A 25478-nucleotide genomic window follows, 5' to 3' on the forward strand; every position below is an offset into this window, starting at 1 on the left:
ACGTTACGTTTGGTGACACCAGTATCGTGCGTAACGTCTATATCAATAGACATGGTAGAAATCATTTCCATTAAACTACGACTTTTTACACGACCATAAAAATAAGCATTTTTCTAGTTTCCAGACAATAATTTGTGGAACGTTACATATGGATCTTTCTCAGTCTCTGAAATTATACCACAATTTTACATACCACAATGGGATGGTTAGGATTATGTTTTTGTGGTCATAGCTCAAACCGTTTAGGAATTATGTGCAGAAAAGAGGGAAAATCAAGGGTTTCCTGGTTAATGGACAATTACATTTGTACATTAATGTACAATGTTGTGCTTGAATTACTCCCCTTCCACTTCTTTTAAATTATGTGTAAAGAAATGTTGAATTGTCTTGCAGTGATATGCTGCCAATTTAATTTTAGAACTTACTGTTTTAAAAATGTGATTAAGATATATTAATTTTAGCCATTACTATGTACGTCATTTCTATTATAAGACTTATTTATTTAAATGGGCAACTATGGTTGCAAACTACATTGAAAATCTGAATTGAGATTATTACCAAGAAAATTTATTTTTAGACCCCTACCAACAAAGTCGAAGGGGAATATAGGTTTGCACTCCGTCCGTCTTGTCTTTCTGTCTGTCTGTCGATGATTTAGTCCAGAGTTATGGTCCATAAAAAAAATCTGTCTGTCTGTTGATGATTTAGTCCAGAGTTATGGTCCATAAAATCTGTCTGTCTGTTGATGATTTAGTCCAGAGTTATGGTCTATAAAAAAAACCCATCTGTCTGTCGATGATTTAGTCCAGAGTTATGGTCCATAACAATAAAACATATCTAATGTTAGAATACTATGTTATAAACATATTTCTACACAAAGAGAGATAACTCATTTTTTAAAAGAAATTCTTTAGTAAATTGTTTGAAAAATTTGTGCCAGGTTTGTTTGCCAAGTTATTTTTGTTTAAACTAATTTTCTGAATGCTATATATATATGAAACAAACAATTATTTAAAAAAAAAAAGTTAAATCCTTTAATTTGATAATAATCTATTTTTATTAAGGTATATATTTCATTCCATTACATTGTGTAGATAAAAGTTGTTGACATTTATAGATAAGTTACAAATCTTTGTTAGTTTGTGACAAAGGAAAGAAACAAATATTTGGAAATATTAATTATATTTGATTATAAGTTGAAAATAGATATACATTGTACATTGTATTACATATCTAATTTTATAGTTGTATTAATCATATCCAATGTTAAGAGTGTTTCCACACTTTTTTTCATCATGGATATTTGTAATAGGGGTGGCGTTGAAAAAAAATTGGGGAGGGGTAAAAAAGAAATTGGAGTGGTTCAATTCGCAACAGCATCGTGTATTTTTCAAAGCCCCCCAAAAAGGGGTACACATTTTTATGGGGGATCAATTCGCAACAGCATATACCCAATCCTATTTTTTAAGTTCTTTGAATACAGTTATTCTGTCAGAGAAACCTATTACGTGTCAAGCATTTAGTTACAATCCAAATTCATGCATATATCAAGCGCGACCATTTTTGCCCCAACGGTTCAGGGTTAGACCTATACGGTCGAACCCAGCTGCGCTTGGCGAAGCAATTAATTACCAAGTATGGTATTACTTTCATTTCTTTGGCAAACTGTTATAGAAAAACAGAAACTGTAACAGCTAAAAGTAATCAGCGATACAAGATCTTCCTCCAATTAAGGACGAAACTTCGAATTGACTGTTTGTAGGAGTTATTGTCCTTTAATGAAACATATTTACCTACATGGTAAGATAAAAGCCAAGGAATTTCGTTATTATATATAAATGAACTACAGTTTTTATTATTTTTGTCCATAGACACACATATGTGGTTTGAAAATGTATCTATTCGAACGGAATATTGAATCTTTCTTTTAAGATGGGGCAAGGGGTTTAGCTGTTATGCTGTTATGGGGCATTTTAATTCTTTGTTATCTGTTATTCTGAAATATATTTGCTGTTAGCTGTTGTTGTATTATTTTTTGTTTGCTGTTATCGGCCCATTTCTTTTTTTGTTATCCGTTATTGTGATAATGTATTTGCTGTTAACTGTTATTGAAAATTGGAATGTTAGCACTTTTTGACGGCCAAAATTCGGTAGAAATTGAAGATCATTGGACATTAGAGTCTACCATTACTAATATGTTGGTCCCGTATCCGGAGAAGGATTCCATTAACATATACCCATCACAGAAGTGAGGTCAAGAAAAATTCCAGTATATCTTATGATTATCCTTTGTAATACATTCCATTTTTTAATATTTATTTAGAATTATCCCGTACGAACATATCAAATTAGAACAATTCATAATATGATAAAAAGGAAAACATATGGCCAGGAATATCTGACAAGGATCTCAATTAAGGACTATAGGTCCTTTCAACCAGTTCACCTTTTACATAGACTCAGCTCTTTTCAAAGCAGACGAAAGTTCCCACCATGTACTTGGTTCCGAAGCTGCACATATTAATTAAAAAATTGGTTTGAGGTACTTGACAAATTGCATGCTTATAATTGGTGCTTTTGATTTTTCTACCCTATATCACCATGACAACTTTCCCTCATAGTCTTCTTCAGAAAAAAATCACACACCTCATTAAATGGGCATTTTAAAGAGTCAGAATGTATATATTCAAACTCTTTTAGGTCATTTTTAAGTACCAACAAACACAAGAACAATATCAATTTAGCCTACTTTTATACCATAACTGCCCTTGAATTTAACTAGATATCATTTTTGTCTCTATGACATATTCCTCATTTCCATTCTTAATTTTATTACACACTATTTAAATTACGAGCATTTGTAAGTTTCAATTTCTGTACAAAAATAAATGCTGAAAAAAAGTATTCTATAACAACAAAAAAACAGCTACGCCATGAGCGCATGATTCGCCCGCCACCTTTTTGAAATATTCGATAAATTCTCGATGTCATATCAGATATTTATAAAAATCAGTCAATATATGTTATGTATATAAACAATACATCAAAGTTTCATGAGAACTGCTGAAAACATTTTTGAGTTATTGTCAGAAAACTGGAAAATACCATCTTTTTTAATTAATAAAACCTTTAACTGAATAACATAAAATCGAAAGGGCGCTTACAACAATAGATATAAACAATTCAGCAAAATTTCATGAGAACTGCTGAAAACTTTTTGTGTTAATGTCCGAAAACTAGAAAATCCCCCCTTTTTAATTAATAAAACCCCTTAACTCGGAATCGTAAAATCTAAAATTTATTGAAATTGAAAGTCAATCATAGATACAGTAAACAATTTACCAAAATTTCTTGCAAATTTGTGGAAATGATTTTTGAGATATTAGAAAACTGAAAAAAACAAACAATTTTTATTGATTAAAACCCCATTACTCAGAAACTTAAAATCTTAAATTTATAAAAAAAATAATACATATCTAGATACATAGTTCTAAAAACCATATTCCTAGAAAATGGAATTAATTACAAAGGATTATACCCGTAATAAGAAATACTGGATTTTGTCAATGACCCGACTTATTTTAATATTTCATTTACTGTTATCTGTTTTTGTCCATTCTAATTCCTTGTTATCTGTTATAAGCCAAATCAATTTGCTGTTTTGCTGTTATTGGGACCCCCTTGCCCCCCTTTTAAAGGTGCTATGTGGTTTTTTTTTATTGAGAATGATGATTTAGAAATGATCCATATAAACTGATGCTACGAATAAAATTGTTCTTAAAAGGTTATCCTATCCTGTACCAAGTCAGGAATATGGCATTTGTTATTAAATAGGTCGTTTCCTAGTATGTTTGGCGTTTGTGAATGTTGCACTTCAGTGTTTATGTTTTGCCATTGTTTTACTTTTTAACCCAGATTTGTTTTCTTTTAATCGATTTATAACTTTTTGAACAGCAGTAGACTACAGTTGCCTTTACTTCACTTCACGTTGTGTGTTTTTTTTTATTGGGTGTAAATATTGATTCTTGTTTTGGAAAAATAGAATATCTCAAAACCATGTTTAAACCCGCCGCATTTTTGCGCCTGTTCCAAGTCAGGAGCCCCTGACATTTGTTAGTCTTGTATTATTTTTAATTTTAGTTTCTTCTGTACAATTTGGAGTTTAGTATGGCGTTCATTATCACTGAACTAGTATATATTTTATAGGGGCCAGCTGAAGGACGCCTCCGTGTGCAGGAGTTTCTCGCTGCATTGAAGACCTATTGATGACCTGCTGCTGTTGTCTGTTATATGGTCGGGTTGTTGTCTCTTTGACACATTCCCCATTTCCATTTCAACTTAATTTATAACTGAATTTAATTTTTTTCAGTTATGAACACTGAACTTGTGATCTTAAATCATGTCGATATTATGTTCTTATTTTTTTGTTTGTTTGGCCTGTCAGAAATTCATGCATTTTTTTATACTGTTCATGACGTCTTCACAATTAACCCTAGTGTTTTCTGATGTTTTGCCGTGACACCACTGCCCTAGGTTTGGGAACGGTTGAGCACTCACAATCATGTTTTACACACAGTCTGTCACATTTTGAATATGCCTGTACCAAGTATTGGAGCTTGCACTGTATTGGTTGTCGTTTGGTTATGTCTGTCATACTATCGTTTTCAATATAATGAAATTTGACGCGACTGTCATACAAGAGAGGGGATTAGCTAGCTATAAAACCAAGTTCAATCCACAACTTTCTACATGAGAAAATGCTTGTACCAAGTCGGGAATGTGGCAGTTGTTATCCATTCGTTTGATGTGTTTATGTTTTTAATTTTGCCATTTGATTACGGACAGAATTTTCTCGCGGAGTTTTTTTTTTGGTGATTTTAATTTTTTCTATAAATATCAAGGTACCATTAAATATTTCAAGTTTGTAACTAAACAAAATATATTGTTTTGTATGTACTTTGCCAATAAACTAATTGCAAACAAAAAATAAATCTAAACAACAACAAAAACTTGAACTTATTAAAATATTTTGTTATTATCATTTAAGTTTCAAATATATAGTAACAGCTGGTGCTGGCGACTATTTGGTTTGACCTGTTTACTTAATTTCAACAAAATTGATCAGTTTCATCTGAAATATGAATCAATGATAGAAGCAGGTGGCACCAGTATTTCTAAATTACATGACATTTGACAAAACCAAGGGATATTTAATATCCATTTAAAGAATAAATGTTACAATAAAATAAACAATAATGTACAGAAATGTTAAGATTTACATCAATAACTAAACAAACATTAGTGCTAACCTCCCCATGATTCACTCGAACATAGTTTGTCAATTTTGAAGCAAACAAATTCAAAGATCATAAAACACAATCAAGCTGACAAGGATCAATAGACTGAAAATAATTATTTGAAAACTTTAGCAAACATTTCTCGCATGCTCTCATCGGCATTGTATCCAATGCATACTTTTCCCGCCTAAACTATACTTTGATATTGAGACTGTGTTTGTACTTTCACAACTTGAACAGTATTTAACAAGAAAGAGACAATAGCAGTATTCAATTATTCCTGATTGTGAAAACTCGAAAATCCATTTAAATTAATTATAACAAATCAAGATAAGAATACCCGAAGGCAGTCGCATCAACTACAAACTTGGCGTGACTGGAGGCGTTGGTAAATTAGCGGCTCCTAAAATACATGTACCAGCTATCACCAGTATTTTCACTAAGTAAAATTGTCAAAATGGGAATCAGACCAAAGTCGTTAAATTTTCAAGTAATTAACTATTATCCTGGTATCTAAAGACATATGGTCGTTTGTGAACGATGAAGAAAAATACCGGTTAAAAAAACCCCAAATATTTGCTCCAAATTTTCGTTATCAAATGCGGTATTTTTCTACATTGATATAGGAAGATGTGGTGTGAGTGCCAATGAGACAACTCTCCATCCAAATAACAATTTAAAAATTAAACTATTATAGGTTAAAGTACGGCCTTCAACACGGAGCCTTGGCTCACACCGAACAACAAGCTATAAAGGGCCCCAAAATTACTAGTGTAAAACCATTCAAACGGGAAAACCAACGGTCTAATCTATATAAACAAAACGAGAAACGAGAAAACGTATTGTTCACATACGGTCTCAAGATACCAGAAAAGTAGTAAAATTTCGGTTATTGGTTTTAGGATGTAGGGCAGGTGGACAGGCTCGCAGCAGCCAGTGTCCGTTCAATTACGTTAAAACCCTTTGACAATTATTTTTTTAAAGTTTAGAGACTGAATGCAGGTAAAGTTCATTTTAATACAAATCGATCAAAAGTCTTGTTTTTTTATGGCTATATTGTCCCCTTTTTATCTTTTCACAAGATCGAGTTGTGGCTTCTGCTTTACAAACCTCAATATTTTTTTCACTGACTGTTGAGTTGTCTGTTTGCATTGAATTTGTAAATCTGTTATAATTTTTTCTTTCTAATTGCAATAACCAGTTAAGAACTGACGGAGTGTCATAAAGAAAAGATACACAAGAGACAATAAAACTCACAAATCAAAATAAACTGACAACGGTATGGCTAAAAATGGAAAAAAAACGCCAACAGAAAAAACATTAGATTACATAGAATACTAAACACTGAACAACACGAACCCCACCAACACTTGGGATGATCTTAGATGATCAGGAAAAGTCGAAAGGACACAGGTATATAGTTACTGATTTACAAGAAGTTAGAACTGAATTAATAGTAACTCTTCTCTTAGCTAGTAATTCGGGACTGGCATGAACATACGGATATTGATTATTCATTTTTTCATTCTCTTCTTCTCAGCCTTTTCTTTGGTTCTTTGGTTATCAAAATCAATGAGGGAACATTGGTTGACTTAAATCAAAGCTGATGCAGTAATAAAAATTAGATTATGATAAAGATATTACTTTAGGCAGCCTACTTGATGGTAGTATTCGTTATATCTCAATATACAGTACAATTTTGGAAACTTTCTTCTTAATATGTGTTTTTGAATGTACACCACAGCTTTCATAGCTTTCATTACGTATTTATTGTCAAAGATACAGTGGAGTCGACATCGTTTTCTTCCTCAATATATGAACCTATCAGTCATTTCAAAAAATGTACATTTTTCGGTTATTGTCTATTATCCGTTTATTTTGCTTGTTTTTTTTTGTTTTTTTTTTATCATTTTTCATTTTAACATTATACGTTACATATATTGCAATTTATTCATTTTTTTGTAAATTTTGAAGTATGAAAAATTGCCAATTTCCATGTCTTCATATTTGATATTTTACTTTTTCATTCAAATAATCTGTAATTTAAATAATTTTTACATGGTCAACAGGATGATTTTGTTATTCAGTAACATCATAACTTTAATGAAAAATAACTTTCCATGGTTAAAATTAAGAACACAAGTACTCCTCAGTAACTATAATGTCTGCTCGTGAATATTTGTCCTTCCTGTTACTATTTAGTTGTTTACGGAAAAAATTAGTTTCTCCCTTCAAAAACGGAAGTCTTTTAGTGTGACGTCATAGATGTTGAATCCAGTACACAATGGCAGCGTGAAGATTTAAAAGGGAAAACGTTTGGCTATCAAATTCAAAAGATCGGTAAGTACTGATTTATGCGTACTTTTTCATTATGTCTTTAATGTTACTTTTTTAATTGCAATATACTAATAAAACGTATGTTACCGTAACGTATGCCTAGACCGGAAGTATCAGTTATGAGGGAGCGACTATTTTATAAAAAAATCGGGTTATGCTATAATTTTTCCATCCTGTTACTGTCCTTCCTGTTACCATGAAAATAGTAACAGGAAGGACAAAAATGGTAACAGGATGGACAAAAAAGTTAAAAGATAAACATTCTTTGTGAAAAAAACCAAAATGCTGTTTGAATGATCTTCAATAAATTTTTACAGTTAACACTTTAGTTTTTATAAATATACGGTACATTATTTTATGAAATATACGCTCATATCGAAATATTGTTTTGATCAAATATGTACGTGTTACCTTGATTGGTAACAGGACGGACAACACTGGTAACAGGGTAGACCTTTATATATGATAATCACAGGCACTTGTCTCAAAAAAAAAATTTCCTATATACCTTAATATAACACAAGGTACTTAACTAAATTTTTTGAAAAATGACACCCAGTCCCGAATTCACGTTATTTTTTTATTTCTCGGTTGTCAAACCTACTTAAAGTTAATATGCCGTAAATCTAAATTGATTTATCTACACAATGGTATATGACACGACTATCATTGTTGTCGGGATCATTGGTAGCAGGCCTCAGAAGTCGGTCAACGGGATGTTTTTTGCATTCGTCTCAATTTTTGGCAACACCCAGCCCGCAGTGATTGAATTATTATAAAAAAATATTAAAATAAAAACTGTTAGCTTCCCTCTGACTATGAATTATTACCTTTATTGTAAATTCTTTACAGATTATGTGAAACAAACCCAAATAACTTTGTTATGAAACACACGTGTACACAACGACACTAATGTAGAGTTATAAATTGACCAAAATTTCCCACATTTATTTTTAGCCAGACGATTGACCAATGAGAAACCAGTATAAAATTACATGCGGACCGGGTGTTGCCAAAAATTGAGACGAATGCAAAAAAACATCCCGTTGACCGACTTCTGAGGCCTGCTACTAATGATCCCGACAACAGTGATAGTCGTGTCATATACCATTGTGTAGATAAATCAATTTAGATTTACGGCATATTAAGTTTAAGTAGGTTTGAAAACCGAGAAATAAAAAAAATGACGTGAATTCGGGACTGGGTGTCATTTTCTAAAAATTTAGTTAAGTACCTTGTGTTATATTAAGGTATATAGGAAATTTTTTTTTGAGACAAGTGCCTGTGATGATAATGCAAAGGAAAATAAAACGATGACGAGCGATTTAAATTTGTAAAATTCATTCGATCTGGCAATATTTAACTCCATTGATGTCTTATTATCATTTTCAACTATAAGTGAAAGTTCAGTCGCCGATATTACCGTACAACCATCAAGCGTGTCATATTAATTTTTTTTTTTCAATAATCTTTTGTTATAGCTTCATCGTTTGTAATAGACTTAGATATTTATTCTAGTATATGAACCTAAATTGTTTTATATTTATTATCTATTAATGGTTTTTGTTCTGCTTGGTAACTTCTTTATTTTTAACCTCAGATTTAACCAATATTGCTTCAGTGTGCTATTTTGTAATAAAAATATGTTGCTTATAAAATATAATAACCAATTTTGTATTTCTTACTTGCAGTCATGGTACTATCTCAGGCCGAGAAACAGCGTCGTTACAGGCTTAAAAGAGATACTGACCCTTCTAGACGTGAACAATATTTAAGAAATGAAAGAGAAAGATAAGATGCTCAAGGATGTAGGGAAGAAAACAAATAGAGATGAAATGACTAAACGAAAACTTCGTTCCAAGAGAAAATATTGGAAAAATTACAAAAGGCATCTACGAAAGAGATAAACCAATATGAAGAATATTTTAACCCTCCCTGGATCCCCTCTGACTAACGACGAACAAGCCGTTCAAGAAGAGGGCGTACTAGTTGCCTTACAGGAAAATGCTCCAGGACCGTCGAGACAGAATATTGCAAGCAAGAGGAAAAGAAAAAGAGAAAAAGCTAAATAAATTTCTTTTCGTTATAAAGCTTAACGAATACCGTTATGCGTAGTAATTTGCACGGGTGGATTCACCCGTGCATACCTAAGCGGGAATTAAATCATTCGACGGTTTGCATTTAATCAGTCTACACGTTTAATTCAATTGTTGTTAAGGTCTGTTTGACCTTTTTCTCCTTCATGTCTGACGAGGAAATCCAAAGTACTCCTGAACGTGCACTTGCAAGAAGTTATCAATAGGAGTGAAGGTGACAATCCTACTAGCAACCCTACAGCTGATGCTTTCTCGTTCTTTTCCACAGGAGATTGGTCGTCTAACTGTCCCGAAATAAGCGGACTAACAACACAAGCAGTTCCAGATGAGGTATTATCCTTGATTGACATTAATTTATGTTTAGACACATATGAGTATGACAATGAGTTAGTACAAGTTTATAATGTAAAAGGTCGATTATATAATAGCCTTCAATTTTGGAAATAAAAACTTTTATTGGCCGAGTTCAGTTTAAAAAAAATGGTTTTGCCTTTACTTTCATCTGGCTATTTTTTTAAAATTACCGATGCACCTACCTCTGCAATTTTGGTAGTTACGGGAGTCGCTAAGAAAGTTAGCACTCCCCCTTTTGTTGTTAATCCTTTATCGGTGTTGATTATTGACCTCAGACACGTACTTCAATACGAAATGTTATTAAATTTAAATACGAGGTTGTAAGAGAGGCCAAAACGTATGCAGAATATATAAAAAATAAATATAAAAAAAATGCATTTAAGTTTTATTCTAGACATCATCGGGGTACCTTCACATAGATATGCATGTTGAATCACAAAAGTTTCTTGGGTTTCATAGAAAAGTGAAACTAAAGTTAAATATAACACTAGTTCAGCTTTATCTTTTGTGCTGAGCTCAGCTTGTTACATTTTCACTAAAATGGTATAACCCTCTTGTAAAATATTTGGCATAGTAAAGGATTCAATATAATTGTATAATTTTATCTAGATTATGGACTTGGATTTGAAGATACTGAACAATTTATGTTAAAAGTGTCAAAAGAAGTATTGTCTGATTTATTGTCAGCTGTGTTTTTACCAGATTATGGGAAAATGTGTGCGGAAGCCATATAATAGTTTAGACTGGCTTGATTTTGTATGGGATTTACAAACATGTAGGGTACTTTAAGTATACCTGAACAAAAATGTTCGAATATTTTGAATAGTATTGTTTTAGCACTTATAAATCTTTGTAATACGACCACAGGTACTTGAGGACAGGACCCTATAGGAGCCTTGTGATGCCCCCCTCCCCCTTTTTTTTTTTTTTTTTAATCGAGCAAAAATATCATTATTTTCGCTTATATTCAGCTCTCTGTATGCTATTTATCACTTCAAATGCAAGGAATACTATCAAATACCAGTTTCTAAAATTTGGGGTTTCTGATATATGTATAGGCGGAAAGGTAAGTCACTCAGGTTTGTTTACATTGAGGTACTGCTCGGGATATTTCTTGAAATTTTCTATTAAATTATGTCCTACCTGTTCCAATATCGTATTTCTTCTTCGCCATATATATTATCCTCACTGAAAACATACATAAATAATCAAAATACAGGTATAAAGTCCTCCTCTGGGACACTTTTCACTCGCGATTTGAATATTTTCAACCACATTTTAGTAGAAGCTACGGAAGTGACATCGCTAGCGACATCTGTGCGGTATTTTCAAAAGGGCGGTAACCATTTCACATGTTACCTATTCTGTAACTCCCTCCTAAATCAAGAGAACCATAATCACTCCCGATCGATCGATTTCCGAATGGCAATGACGACAACGGTAAAACGCGAGAATTCCGAATATATTTTGCGGGAAATTTTATAACAACAGACAACAACAACAATAATGGATGAAGACCAGAAATTCGCATTCAATTTGGCCGTTAATGGCCATAATTTACTGATTTCAGGCCAAGCAGGCACTGGTAAGACATTTCTTGTTGAGAAAATTGTTGAATTTATGAGATATAGTCAAAAGAAAAACGTCTCTATCGTGTGTTCAACTGGTATCGCTGCCACACACTACGGCAACCTAGGTGCACAAACACTTCACAAGTGGTCAGGAATAAGGGACGGAAGGTATTTAATAGAGGAAATTGTTCATTTACTTAGAACAGATGAGAGATACACAGTTGCCAAATCCAATATTGAATCTGTTGAAACTTTAATTATTGATGAGATTTCAATGGTTAGCTCTAAAGTTTTAAATCAGGTCCAGGTTTTGTGTAGGCAAATTAGGAACTCTCCAGATATATTTGGAAACATTCAAGTTATTCTTGTAGGAGATTTTTATCAGCTTCCACCAGTTTCAAATGAACTGTATGGTGACCCTGGCAACCTCTGTTTTCGTTTACCATGGTTTGAGAGTTATTTCCCCCACAAGATCAATTTACATATTGTACATCGACAAGACGAACATAATTTGATAACATGTATTAATGAATTAGAGGTTGGGGATCCTTCAGATGAATCAGTAGCATTTCTACAATCATTAAATAGACCTCTGCAGGATGAAGCAGGCAGTGTCCAACTTTTTGCTAGAAACATTGACGTTGATATGTTCAATTATAATAAACTAAATCAAATACAAGGAGAGCTTCAAACATACCATTCAGTAGATGAAGGTTCTGCACACTATATAAACAAGTTTTTAGCGCCAAAGAATTTAGGGCTAAAGGTAGGGTGTCCTGTTATGTTGATCAAAAATCTTAGTGATGTTTTAGTGAATGGTGTTCGTGGTATTGCTGTTCAACTGCATAATAAATCTGTTGATGTTAATTTCAAAATTGGTGAGAAAATAGTTACGGCAAATATTGGAGCAGAAATTTTTTCCACTTATGATCCTGTTGGGAAAATTATTATTGCAAAGCGCATTCAACTGCCATTAAAATTAGCTTATGCACTTACAATTCATAAAGCCCAAGGTATGAGTTTAGAAAATGTAACAGTAAATTGCCAACACAGTGTTCAACCAGGTCAATTAGGTGTCGCAGTGGGAAGAGCAGTGTCTGTAAATGGTTTAAAAGTAGTCAATTTCAAAAAACATCTTTGCAAAAAGCATCCAGGATATGTATTGAACTTTTATGAATCATTCAGTGTAGGTGAGCTTAACCAAGATTTAACATGTTGCCGAAATAAAACTCAACTTGAAAAACTTTCATATTCAGAAACTGAATCAGCTTCTAGTGATAGTGATGCATGCAGCAAAACATTTGAGAAAGATTTTATTGATTTTGATAATGATTCAGATTTTTCAGATTCTGAAATAGAAAAACTTGAATTTTTAGATACAATTTTAACTGATGACAACCAGAAAGTATTCTCTACTGATCCTCTCCCTTCAAAGCTGGCCTTTGACAATGTTTTATTAGAATTTTTGGATACCCCTGCAGAAGAGCAGATCTTATATTTTAAAGAATTAATTCTTAAAAACTTTAATTTATTCAATGATTGGTTTGATCAGCAGGAATCAATTATTGATGACATAGGGCTGAACTGCTTCCCTGAAGATAAGGATAAATACACTCAGAAGCATAGGAATGATTTTTTTATTAAATTCAATAAACACATAAATTCAGAAGAATATGAATGTAGCACTTCTGTTCTGCTTAAAAAGTATGAACTACAAGAATTGAAAGGTCCAGCTTATAGACTTTTAACATCTGTATTATTTTACATTGAAAGAAAGTTTTTTGAAACTTTATCTTCTCATCTGCATCTGACTTCACCTGAACCCTTACCTAAACCATCTTTAACTCAAGAGTTAGATCCTGCTGGAAAGGGCAAAATTAGATATATCAGTGGGTATGTGATTGCAAAATTAAAGCACAATTTGTCACAGAAGATAAGAAACTCATTATTTGCAAAAGGTAAAGAAAAGGAACTGAAAGATTTACAAAATAAAATGAACATTTTGAATTCAATGTGCTGTACCTTTGGTGAGTTAGTAGATGTATCTACTGATAAAACTAGTTTAGATGAAATTAAGCGTAAACAAAATCAGCGTGAGGGACTAACAAATATTTCTGACTCTGCTTTTGATTTTTTTCAAAAGCTTGAAATTCAATGCCGCCAAAAATTGACCCATGAAAATTTAGTCATATATGGTAAAAATTTGTATAATGATTCTTTAAAGCAACTGTTTGATGACTACGAGTTATATGAGGCATGGTTAATGTGCGTGACCTCATCCGTTACCACCTCTTCTGAGGATGAATGTGAGAATGACCATGACATTCGCACATTACTTAATTCCATGGCAACAGCTGTTGACAACTTTCTCATTTTATTCCAGTCAGTTGTGACTTTGTTTCTGAAAGTAAGCTTGAGTCAGTTTAGAAGAGATTTTCTGGCTTTTTTAAAAAGAGAAAAAGGAAAGGCATTGAGAAAAAAAGTGACTGAAAAGGGAAAGAAATCTATCAAAAAGTTTGACATGAAATTTTATACCGAAGACAAATCAACCAATAAACAGTCATCCTTCTTGCGTCTTAAATCAGAACTTCTTCAGAATCCAAAATATTTAAATGACTACTCTTTCACCAAAAAAGACTTATTACTAATTTGCAAAGACATTAAAATTAAAATTTCCTCCCAGAAAAGGAAAGAAGAAATTACCAATGTTTTGGCAAAGAAAATATTAGATAGTGATACATGTATTGAAACTCTAAATATACCTGATTCTTATGAACCTCAGCCCGGACCTAGTGGGATCTCTCAGTCTGTGCCTGTCTCTGAACAATCAGTGCATGATGACATGATTGGGCCCTCTGGCTCTCTACATGTTTCTTCTGAACCAGAAACTAGTTTGTCTGGGACTGCTCCTTCAACACTGACTAAAACAAAAAGGACAAGAAATTATGGCAAAAAAAAATCTAAAGGAAAGGGGAAAGGAAAAGGGAAAAAAACCAAGAAAGTAGAAGAGACAATAGAGGATGAAAATTGTGCTATATGTAATAAAACATATATAGACGGTGAAGATTGGATTAATTGTGATGTTTGCACATTATGGTTTCATCGGCAATGTGTTAATTTAGAGGATGAAGCAGAATGGGCATGTTTGACTGAGGAGGACGGGTCATTCACTTGTCCCTTGTGCTTATAATAAAGTAAGCAAGTATACTTGATTATGTTAAGGAACTAGATAATTCCAAGTTAAAAGAGGGGTTAGAGAAAATAATTTGGAGGGTTTTCTTTTTTTAATACAAACTCATTTTGAAATTTCTCTCAAATTAAGAATGATGGTTGAATAAAAGCTTCTGTTAATAATGGATTTTTTTTTGCAATAGGAGGGAAAGGGGTATGGTTCTTTAAAAAATATAGCAAGCCAAAATGTTGTTTTTTTAAATGACAGCTCTTTCACAAAAAAGACTTATTACTAATTTGCAAAGACATTACAATTACAATTTCCTCCAAGAAAAGGAAAGAAGAAATTACAGATGTTTTGGCAAAGAAAATATTATTTCAACACTGATGTCCAATTGATCCAATCTTCACCATCTATATATGTTATAATACATCTAACACAATTTTCATTTTATTAACTTGATTCTTTTTTTCAGAAAATGTGTGTGTGTGTGTGTTTGTGGGGGGGGGGGGGGGGGGGAGGTGATTTTTTTCCTCCTTACTCTTATAATAAAAGTAAACCAATAATTACCTTTTAAAGAAAACAAATCTCAATAAACCTTATTTTGAAATTATAAGAAGATCTTTTGAGCTTCAACCATTAACCCTGCCACATTATGTATGTACATTGTATGTGCCTGTCCCAAGTCAGGAGCCTGTAATTCAGTGGTTGTCATTTGTTGCTGTATTACATATGGGTTTTTTGATATTTTTTTGTACATAAATTAGGCCGTTAGTTTTGTCTTTTGAATTGTTTTACATTTGTCATTTCTTGCCTTTTATAGCTGACTATGCCGTATGGGCTTTGCTCATTGTTGAAGGAAGTATAGTAACATATTATACATGTAGTTGTTAATTTCTGTGTCATTTGGTCTCTTGTGAAGAGTTGTCTCATTGGCAATCACACCACATCTTTTTTTTTATTCAAACTACTAAATTCAGCATGTTCAGTATGAGTAATTTGTTCTGTAGTATTGAATATACTTTTTCAATCTAAATTTGAATTATACATGTATCTCATCACTTACAGTACTCTCCCTTTCATCACACAAAAGCGCCATAATAAATGGCAGCTAGTAATGAAATTGTTCTTATTTATTTTATGCATGCATTATATTTGTGACATTTCTTTTTAATTTCAGGACTACATGAAAACAGATAAAGTGTACATAATGTATATATTGGAAGTGACTTATTTTATACCTTTACTTGATTTTGTTGTGTTGGAGGTTGTGCTGTATCACCACCAGTATTTGATTTTCTTGACACTGTTGTTTGGCCCAAGATGACGGAGTTCATTGCATGACAGTAACCAAGGTATGTAGGATTTGTGTTGGCGCCACTATGTAAAGTGCGCTGTTGGCAAAATACGTTCTCAATAACGTCACTATTTAGTCTACTGGGGATAACAGAGGCATTGTTGTTTTTTAACCTATACTGACAATATTCTTCAAATCCTAAAATACATGAAACTATGTCCTGCCTGGTTTGGTGAGATATCATACACATTTCTTTTTGCTTGACAGTTGTGTCCAATTGAATACTTTTTTCCCATTTAATGAAAAAATCCATTACATCATGGTTCTGTCTTAATCTGTCATCACTTAAGTCAGTTATAGCCCTATTATCCCTAAAATTTGCTATCAGAACACTTGTATTTGACAATAATTTGACAGTAGCATTTAACATAGAGCCTGATTCTCCCAAAGTTTGTTGATACAGCTTCATCAAATGATACATATCAGCATTCAGTACATCTTCTGCTAAGTGATTGCGCATTTTTGCCTCTGATGTCAGATAAAAATGATCTTGTGACAATTTATGATGCACTGGAAAGGGATGGGTTGAAATATCCCATGAATAAGCCCTTTTGAAATGATTCCATTCAATAAAATTACCTTCAAACTTCATATGTCTTTTACATTGAGATTCACTTCCACTTTTTAAGATATTGTTCCTAATTTTTTTAATAACATGAGAAACATCCATGATGAAACTTATCTTATCATTACTGTAAATATTATTAAAGGAGCATGTTACTGGTTTGGCAGAACTAAATTCAGGCATTAAAAGCTTAAAGAGGTCTCTATTAGTCTGTGCCCCATCAGTGCTAACAAACATGATTTTAAACCCAAAGTTCATTAACCTATTCACAGATTGCCATACTAATAAATAGAGTTCATGTCCAGATGCAGTGCTTGCAGGAAAATGTGCGAAAGGAAACCGAAAACCTGTCGACCCTAGGAATACAAGTTGAAGTGCATGACTCGCTAAAATTCTTTCGTTCTTGTTGGATTTCAATTTATCAAAAACTACTGACTCTGGAGATAATTCAGTAAATCCAATCAATTCTATTTTTCCATTTATCTTTTTTAACTGTAGATCTTGCTGAATCGACATTTCATCAATAATGAGCCCACCTTCATAACCCTCGGGTGGTATATTTTTTAGCTTGGCCTCATTTGCCATCCAATGAAGCATATCATTATTTATTCCAGCTTCTTGATTTACAGTATTTTTAAATCTTTGTAGTAATTTCTCAGAAGGGAGGATGACAAACTGACTATTTCTAAGTTCTGTATACCCCTTAGGGCTTCTGCACCATAATGTTAGACACAGACGAACGATGTCTCTGTTCCAACGCCTTCCATGTGGGTTTCTTTCAATTGCCATTTTCTGCGACATTAAAAATAATTTCATTTTATCACTACATTCAGGGAAAATTTTTGTTAGAATTTCTGACATGTCATTATTATCTTCTGTAGATAGTATTACATCCTGATCTGTATTTGATCTTATGCAAGTTGCATTTGTGGAATTTAAATTCTCATTCAAAGGTTTTTTCGTTGTTTCTTCAAGTTGAAAATTTTTAACAATAACTGCTTTTTCCAAACATTTACAATGCACACATGATGCTGATGCTTTGTGTGATTTTTTAAATGGGAGCACCTTTTGACATAATTTTGACCTGTATCTAATTTGTTCTGAGTTTTCATCAAAAAGTTTTGAAACATGCTCTTTTAAGAAGTCTTTATTTTGCATTGACTCATCAACTTCCTCAACACCATTACAATAACGCAACTGTCTTATTATTTCAAAACATGATGGTAAATTAAATGTTTTGTCTACCCCTAAGCTAACAGGGTCTATCTTTTTACCCATAACCATTAAAGTCCAAGTTTGGTCCAATTTTAACTGAGCTTCAGTAAGCACCTTCAATCCATTTATTATGGTTTTGTTAAAATGACCTATAGTTATACAGCTTAAAGTTTTTGATAACAAGACAAAATCAATGGGGATATGTGTTCCAAATGTGCTTATATCTAGCACAACTGGTGTATTAATTTTCCACTTTATACCAAAGTAACGTTTGGTCATTTTGCACCAGTTACTTTTGCTGCGTGCATTTTTCACCTTCACATTTTTATATATTTGTTTTATTAAATTTCCAACTGATGTCCCTTCAGCTGCAGTTTTTTCTTTAATATCTATTAAATCAATTGATTCATCTATAGCCCCTTCCTCAATGTTATCAATTATCCAGTTGAACAAATTAGACTTATTTGACATTTCATTTATATTTGTCATTCTTTTTCAGTTCATAATTTTGCGCCAAAACAATTACTTAAAATATATTCGGAATTCTCGCGTTTTACCGTTGTCGTCATTGCCATTCGGAAATCGATCGATCGGGAGTGATTATGGTTCTCTTGATTTAGGAGGGAGTTACAGAATAGGTAACATGTGAAATGGTTACCGCCCTTTTGAAAATACCGCACAGATGTCGCTAGCGATGTCACTTCCGTAGCTTCTACTAAAATGTGGTTGAAAATATTCAAATCGCGAGTGAAAAGTGTCCCAGAGGAGGACTTTATACCTGTATTTTGATTATTTATGTATGTTTTCAGTGAGGATAATATATATGGCGAAGAAGAAATACGATATTGGAACAGGTAGGACATAATTTAATAGAAAATTTCAAGAAATATCCCGAGCAGTACCTCAATGTAAACAAACCTGAGTGACTTACCTTTCCGCCTATACATATATCAGAAACCCCAAATTTTAGAAACTGGTATTTGATAGTATTCCTTGCATTTGAAGTGATAAATAGCATACAGAGAGCTGAATATAAGCGAAAATAATGATATTTTTGCTCGATTAAAAAAAAAAAAAAAAAGGGGGAGGGGGGCATCACAAGGCTCCTATAGGGTCCTGTCCTCAAGTACCTGTGAATACGACTGCAAGGAAAGTTGCAGCGGATATTGGTAAACTCATTGCATTATCACCCGCATTAGGTAATATATGTAGAATTTTGACAAGACACTTACATCAATTAGTAAATGATCGCGATCCTCGATCTTGGGACTCTAGAGTTACGTTAGATCTTGTGTCTCACTAAAATCTCAAGGTCAACTTGGCGAGAATTAAAGGCAGTGATTTTGATTTGGAAAGCTTTCCAAATCATTTTAAAATAAATTTTTAAACTACCCACTGATTAACAAAACGTAGCTAAAATATCTGAAGTTTACAGTATGGGACCTTTTAGCTTAGATCGGTTTGCTAATAGTGATAATGCTTAACTCCCAAGGTATAATTTAAAGCTTTTTGATCCTTTTGCAAAAGGTATATTTTTATAATTGATGCATTCACGTTTGACTGGTCAATCGATAATAATTGGCTCTTGTCACTCACATGTATCGTTAAAAGCCTACACTGTATGTATATCTTTATGTATATCTTTATTCTCAATAAACCATCATTTTGACAAGGTATAGAGAAATACACAATATTATGTACAATATTTACAATATATACACTATTCAATAAATACATTTAATAAAAGACATGTTACAAAAATAATTAATAGGGTGGCGTCACACTAGATAAAGCCAGGAGTTTACACAGATTTATTTATAATTTTGATAAATTTGCAGAGTTTACTCAACTTAACCTTCTTTTCTGATGACATTAATAATTTATATTTTAAAATATTTGGCTTTGTGTAGCTATACTTTTCAATGTAATTTTTCCTCTCCTGTTCAAAAAATTTGCATTCCAAAATAAAGTGAAATTCATCCCCGAGTTCATTGTTTTTACACAGAGTACAGTTTCTGTTTTGTCTGCTGGTGTTTAGCCATCTACCAGCTTCAATGGGTAATTTATGATTAGTCGTTCTAAATCTGCAAAATTCTACTAGATTTTTGTTATCTAAAATATCTAAATAAGCTTCAGAACTAAAACTATCTTTAAATACTTTGTAATTTATAGCTTTTGGTGATTCTTCTAACAGTAAGTGCCAATTCTGTTCAAATTGATCTTTAAGGTTTCTACTAACTGTAAGACGTAGCCAATTAAAATTAATAAAAGTTTGTGAATTCCAAATATATGTTAAGCCACATTCATTCAAAATATTTTTTATGTTATCTAACCATAAAAATTTATCTCCATTTACAAATGACAATTGAAAACATAAGTTATAGACAACTTTTGACAATTTTGACTCCTTTCCAGAAAGAATTTTACCCCAGAATGATATCATTCTATTTTTTATGTCAATTTCTAGAGGATATCTTCCAAGTTCGCCATATATCATATACGATGGTGTAGAAGATTTTAAATGTAAAAGCAATTTGCAAAATTTTAGGTGGACTTTTTCGATTATTTCATTATTGCTAAAACCCCATACTTCGCACCCATATAATAAAATAGGCTTTATCATCTTATCGAATAATTCTAGTTGCATTTTGATTGAAAGCCCGTGGTTTCTGCCTAATTTTAGAACCTCGTAGAAAGCCTTCGTAGCTTTATTAGCTATGGACTGTTTCGCTTTCTTAAAATTCCCACTTTTAGCTAAGTCTATTCCTAGATAATTAATACTATTCACTATTTCTAATTCTGTTCCCTTCAAATTGAAATGTAGGTTTCTTGGAAGTGTTCCTTTAGAAAATATCATGATTTTACTTTTATCTGCATTTACTTTCAGTTTCCATAAAGTACAGTAATCTTGAAATGAGTCAAGTTGCCTTTGAAGATCTGCAGCTGATTCTGCCATTAGCACAGTATCATCAGCATACAAAATTACAAATAATTTCAAATATGTATTAAGTTTGATTTCAATTTCGTTAGTTATCGTTTGGAGACCATCAAAGTTACAGTTTGATAAATATGACTCGAGGTCGTTCATAAATAAGGCGAAAAGAAATGGTGATAAATTTTCCCCTTGGCGTACCCCGTTACTACACGGGAAAAATTCTGACCTACAATCATTATAAGAAATACAAGACTGTACCGTTATACATATTTACAATTATTTTATACATGTTACCATTCATATTATTCACTAGCAACTTGTACCATAGTCCATCCCGCCAAACTTTATCGAAAGCTTTTTCAAAATCAATAAAAGCGCAAAACATTTTTTTCTTTTTGTTTTTTAGAATTTCAAAAAGTTAAAACTTATAAACAAATTATCGATTGTTGAATAGCCCTTACGAAATCCACATTGATTTTCGTTCAAGATAAGAAATTCGTCTGAGAACTTAGTTAATCGCTCACTCAAAATTGCAGTAAAGAGTTTCCCGAGGCAGCTTAAAATTGTAATTGGTCTATAATTTTTTGGGTCCATTTTGTCACCTTTGTTTTTGAAAAACGGTTTAATATTTCCAATCAGCCAACCATCTGGGACAACACCTGTTACAAAAATGATATTAAATAGTTGTTCGTAAATATCTAAAAATATAGTTTCTGTTGACTTGATATATTCATTTACAATCAAATCTTCTCCCGCGGCTTTATTGTTTTTTAGTTTTTTAATACATTTTTTAATCTCGTCTTTTGAAATGTTTTTATTTATACTTTCGTTCAGACGATTAATATCGTAAGGGTCAATGTATGGTATGTTAATGTCTTGCTTGTCATTTGGTTCCTCGTTTAAAGATTTAAAAAAATCAAAAAGTTTTTCCATGGGAATGTCGGGTTGCTCCCGGTTTTTCCCACTTTTTATTAGTTTCCAGAATTCTTGTGAATTATTTGATTTAAAATTTTTAATTTTCTTTGACAAATTTCTTTTGTGATCAAGAATAGCTTGATCCATAACTTTTTTATATCTTTTTTCAGCTTGTTTCAAGTCTTGAAAATTTTGATCTGTTCTACATGTTTTGAATTTTCTTTTACGTTTTCTGAAATTTTGTCTCTCAAAGTGACAGTCGTCATTAAACCATTCTTTTTTCAATTTTCCAAGTTTCTTTTTACCTTTTTTTCTTAGAATTCGAAAATTTACATGTCCCGAATGTGGATTTCGCAGATTTACAGAATATTGAACATAAATGGTCAAGTAAGGTATTGATTTTTGTTTTATCAACTGACGAGTACTTTGTACTAAAATCTAGATGTCCACTTTCTACTTCGTCTAATAGTATCTTTAATTCTTCAACTTTGCCTTGTTCAATCTGATCTTTAAATTCATGACATTTTTCATTATCCCATTTCTTAATTTTTTCAGAAAATATTTGACGATTACGATTCTCCCCCGTTTCCTCTACATTTTTCAGGGATAACCCCGACAATGAAATTGCTAGTGCACAATGAACATCTGAATAAAAATGACTAAAATCAAGTACACAAAAATTTCTAAAATATTTCAATAAACTTGTAGAACTTATACAATAATCTACAATGCTAGCATTCTTACATGTTAACTTTCCTGTCATTCTATCTTCACCTATTCTACCATTTACAATAAACAAGTTATTTCCTTTGCAAAAATCTAAAATTTTGTTTCCGTACCTGTTTCTAATAGGGTCTAAACTATTTCTTTTTCGTGGTATATTCAATAAGTCAAGCGTTAAAACATCGTTTTCTACAAAATTCGCCGCATTGTTTCCATGCGTTTCTTTTGAATGTAAAAAATCATCGTCGTTGGCCGTTCGTCCGTTAAAGTCTCCAATTAAGGCTACGAATTTGTAATTTTTTGAGAAATTTGTATACTCGTCCTCAAGTTGACTAAATGCATCAAGTGAAGAAAATGCAGTATATTTAGGGGGTATATATACTATACCTATAACAATATCTTGATCTAAATTTAAGAGGTCAGATGAGACTTTAAACCAAAGCACGTATTTACAATGTGTAGATAAAGGTTTTATTTTACTTGCTATTTCTTTTTTGTAGCCAAGAATGATACCCCCAGATCGAGTTTTAGCTATAGCTTTTCTATTTTTCATATGAAATTCATATCCTGTTAACTTAATTGTGTCAATATCATCAGTTTTGGTTTCTACTAAACAAATTATGTCATTTTTTCTTATTAGTTTTTCAAATTCTTCATATTTTAATCTCTTCTTAATTCCACAACAATTTAGACCTATAATATTCAAAACATTATTATCTTTAGTTTGACATGTATCATTATTATGGTTATTTATATCAATGTTATTAACAGATGGATCATTGTCTTTTTCTGATTCGTCTACACTGATAAATGTATATTCTCCTTGGCATTTCTAATGAGGTGTCCCAGGACTAGACCCTGCACGCTGTCGTTTGTATCGTCCATTCTGTGTATCATTGGATGGAGTCATCAGAACGTCCCTGTATCCAGTGTTCTCTCCGCTACCTTCGCGCTGTATTTCTGTTGGTACTGGTTCTTGGTTTTGCGGAGTGGGGTTTTCTGTATTTGATCTTGGAATAAACAGTTTCCCATCGATATATAACTTGTCTCGAAACATTTTGACAAGTTTTCCGTCCTGTTTTGCCAATTTCATAATAGGATAAAGACTTTTTCGTTCTTCTTCTATTTCAGCAGGGAACTGTTCCTGTATTCCGAAAGGTTTACCTCGTAACTTGTTCGCATTTTTAAGAACGTGTTCTAGGTCACGATGATACAGAAACCGAGCTATGATTGGTCGTGCTCTATTTAGGCTTCTCTTTCCAAATCTATGGACATTTCCAAACTCAATAGGGTGTTGTATATGAAGTTCTTCGTACAAGAAGTTCTGCAGCTTTTGTTCACAATTTTCATATTTTGCAAAGGCTAAACCTTTAAAAATCAAATTGTTTTTCATTGACCTACATTGTAGATCTAAGATCGAATCTTTAAGTTTATTAATTTCATTGAGAGAAAGCTCTAGTTGTTCTTTGGGACTTTGTTCTAGATGAGTAATTCTTCCATTGTGGTGAATAACTTTTCTCAAAATTTGTTCGGATCGAGTTTGAATGTCATCAAAAAGGTTGCTTACGCCTTGACAACTCGCCTGACAATCAGCAAGCTGAACGTTGATTTCACTTGTCTTAGTTTCCAAAGTTCTAACTCTTGCGGACACTGACAGCATAGATTGGTGAAGGTCATCTATACGTTTGTCAAGTTTCGTTTCCATTCCTTGAACTCTGGAATCAATGTTAGTTACAACTTTCAGGATCATATTAAGTAGATCCATATTATTAGGGCCATCTTGTCCAGTCTCAATTATTTTGCGGGTTTCCTCTATAAGTTTACCGGTTTCGTTTAGAGACATTTTTACAGAGGTCATAGGTCAAATTTACTATACAGTTAGTTGATTTTACACATTTCACATAGGTACAAAGTCCAACTTCATTCAAGGCGTTGTGAACTGTTTTATCCTTAAAGTTTCGCCCCTGGGTATATTCGAGCCAAGGTCTCAATGAACAAAGAAAATATTAATAAGTTCTTATAAAATGTGCATTAGACACCTCCAAAATATTCAAATTTTACACAAAACTGTATACTAAAGTCAAGATATTTACGTTTTGCGAAAGATAAATTCCATATCACAAGTAAAACTATCCAAACTCGAAGAAATTTTGTGGAACGAAAAAACACTTCATGTTGGTTCAATCACGTGACCCCTCCCTGTAAAAAATATTCAATTATATGTAAAGCTAACGGTATATTGGATATCCCTTACTCGAAATCGACAGTTTTCTGATCGATACTGGAGTCTGTTGACACCGGCAAGTTTATTAGTTTAGTGCAATACTTTGTTGAGTATGAAACCCCCTTTTAATTTTTTCAACAGGGGATGTGCTGAGAATTCGGTTTTAAACGAATATAGGTTTATTTCAAATGTGCTTGTATTGAAACTTGTTGCTAAAGTGAAAGAATGAATTTCGAGACAAAATTCTTCATGCGGACCTTGCCGCTTTTTGATTTTTGATATTGTAACTGTAGATTGTAAAGTGTACATGTGTTTAATATGCGGACCTGGCCGTGATTTTCTGTGCTTGAAGGATGGGATTTTGCATGTCTTTCCATGTCTTGTATCGAAACTTGATGCTAAAATGAATGAATGAATTTTGAGTAAAAATATCTTTGTGCGGACCTTGCCGCTTTTTTGTTTTTTTTGATGTTGTAACTGTAGATTGTACAGTGTACATGTTTATATATATATATATGCGGACCTGGTCGCTAGTATCACGGACCTGGCCGTGATTTTCTGTCCTTGAAGGATATGACTTTGCATATCTTTCCATGTCTTGTATTGCAACTTGATGCTAAAACGAATGAATGAATTTTGAGTACAAATATCTTTGTGCGGACCTTGCCGCTTTTTTGTTTTTTGATGTTGTAACTGTAGATTGTACAGTGTACATGT

General features: G+C 32.6%; 1 protein-coding gene and 1 long non-coding RNA gene across 2 annotated transcripts; one reads left to right on the forward strand and one right to left on the reverse strand.

The window, feature by feature from the left end:
* Positions 1-10989: 10989 nt before the first annotated feature.
* LOC134693983 (uncharacterized) lies at positions 10990-18818 on the forward strand. The gene is made up of 3 exons (XR_010102538.1): positions 10990-11669; positions 16008-16182; positions 18464-18818. It is a non-coding gene; the product is annotated as an uncharacterized LOC134693983 (long non-coding RNA).
* LOC134693973 (uncharacterized) lies at positions 13239-18476 on the reverse strand. Its single transcript, XM_063554960.1, has 2 exons — positions 16069-18476; positions 13239-14576 (listed from the first exon to the last, which is right to left on the reverse strand). The coding sequence occupies exons 1-2, from the start codon at positions 18451-18453 to the stop codon at positions 14544-14546; spliced, it is 2418 nt and encodes an 805-aa protein (XP_063411030.1). The 5' UTR covers positions 18454-18476; the 3' UTR covers positions 13239-14543.
* Positions 18819-25478: the final 6660 nt, after the last annotated feature.

The sequence above is a fragment of the Mytilus trossulus genome, chromosome 1 (genome assembly GCF_036588685.1).
Source record: "Mytilus trossulus isolate FHL-02 chromosome 1, PNRI_Mtr1.1.1.hap1, whole genome shotgun sequence".
Taxonomy (NCBI): Eukaryota; Metazoa; Mollusca; class Bivalvia; order Mytilida; family Mytilidae; genus Mytilus; species Mytilus trossulus.

Bases quoted from the DNA above. Each gene is read 5' to 3' on its own strand.
- LOC134693973 (XM_063554960.1), bottom strand. From the start codon at position 18,453: ATGACAAATATAAATGAAATGTCAAATAAGTCTAATTTGTTCAACTGG. The intron at 14,577-16,068 runs GTATAAAATAAG...TTTTTGTTTTAG, and splicing joins CACAACAAAATCAAGTAAAG to TCAGTGTTGAAGGAGCAGTC.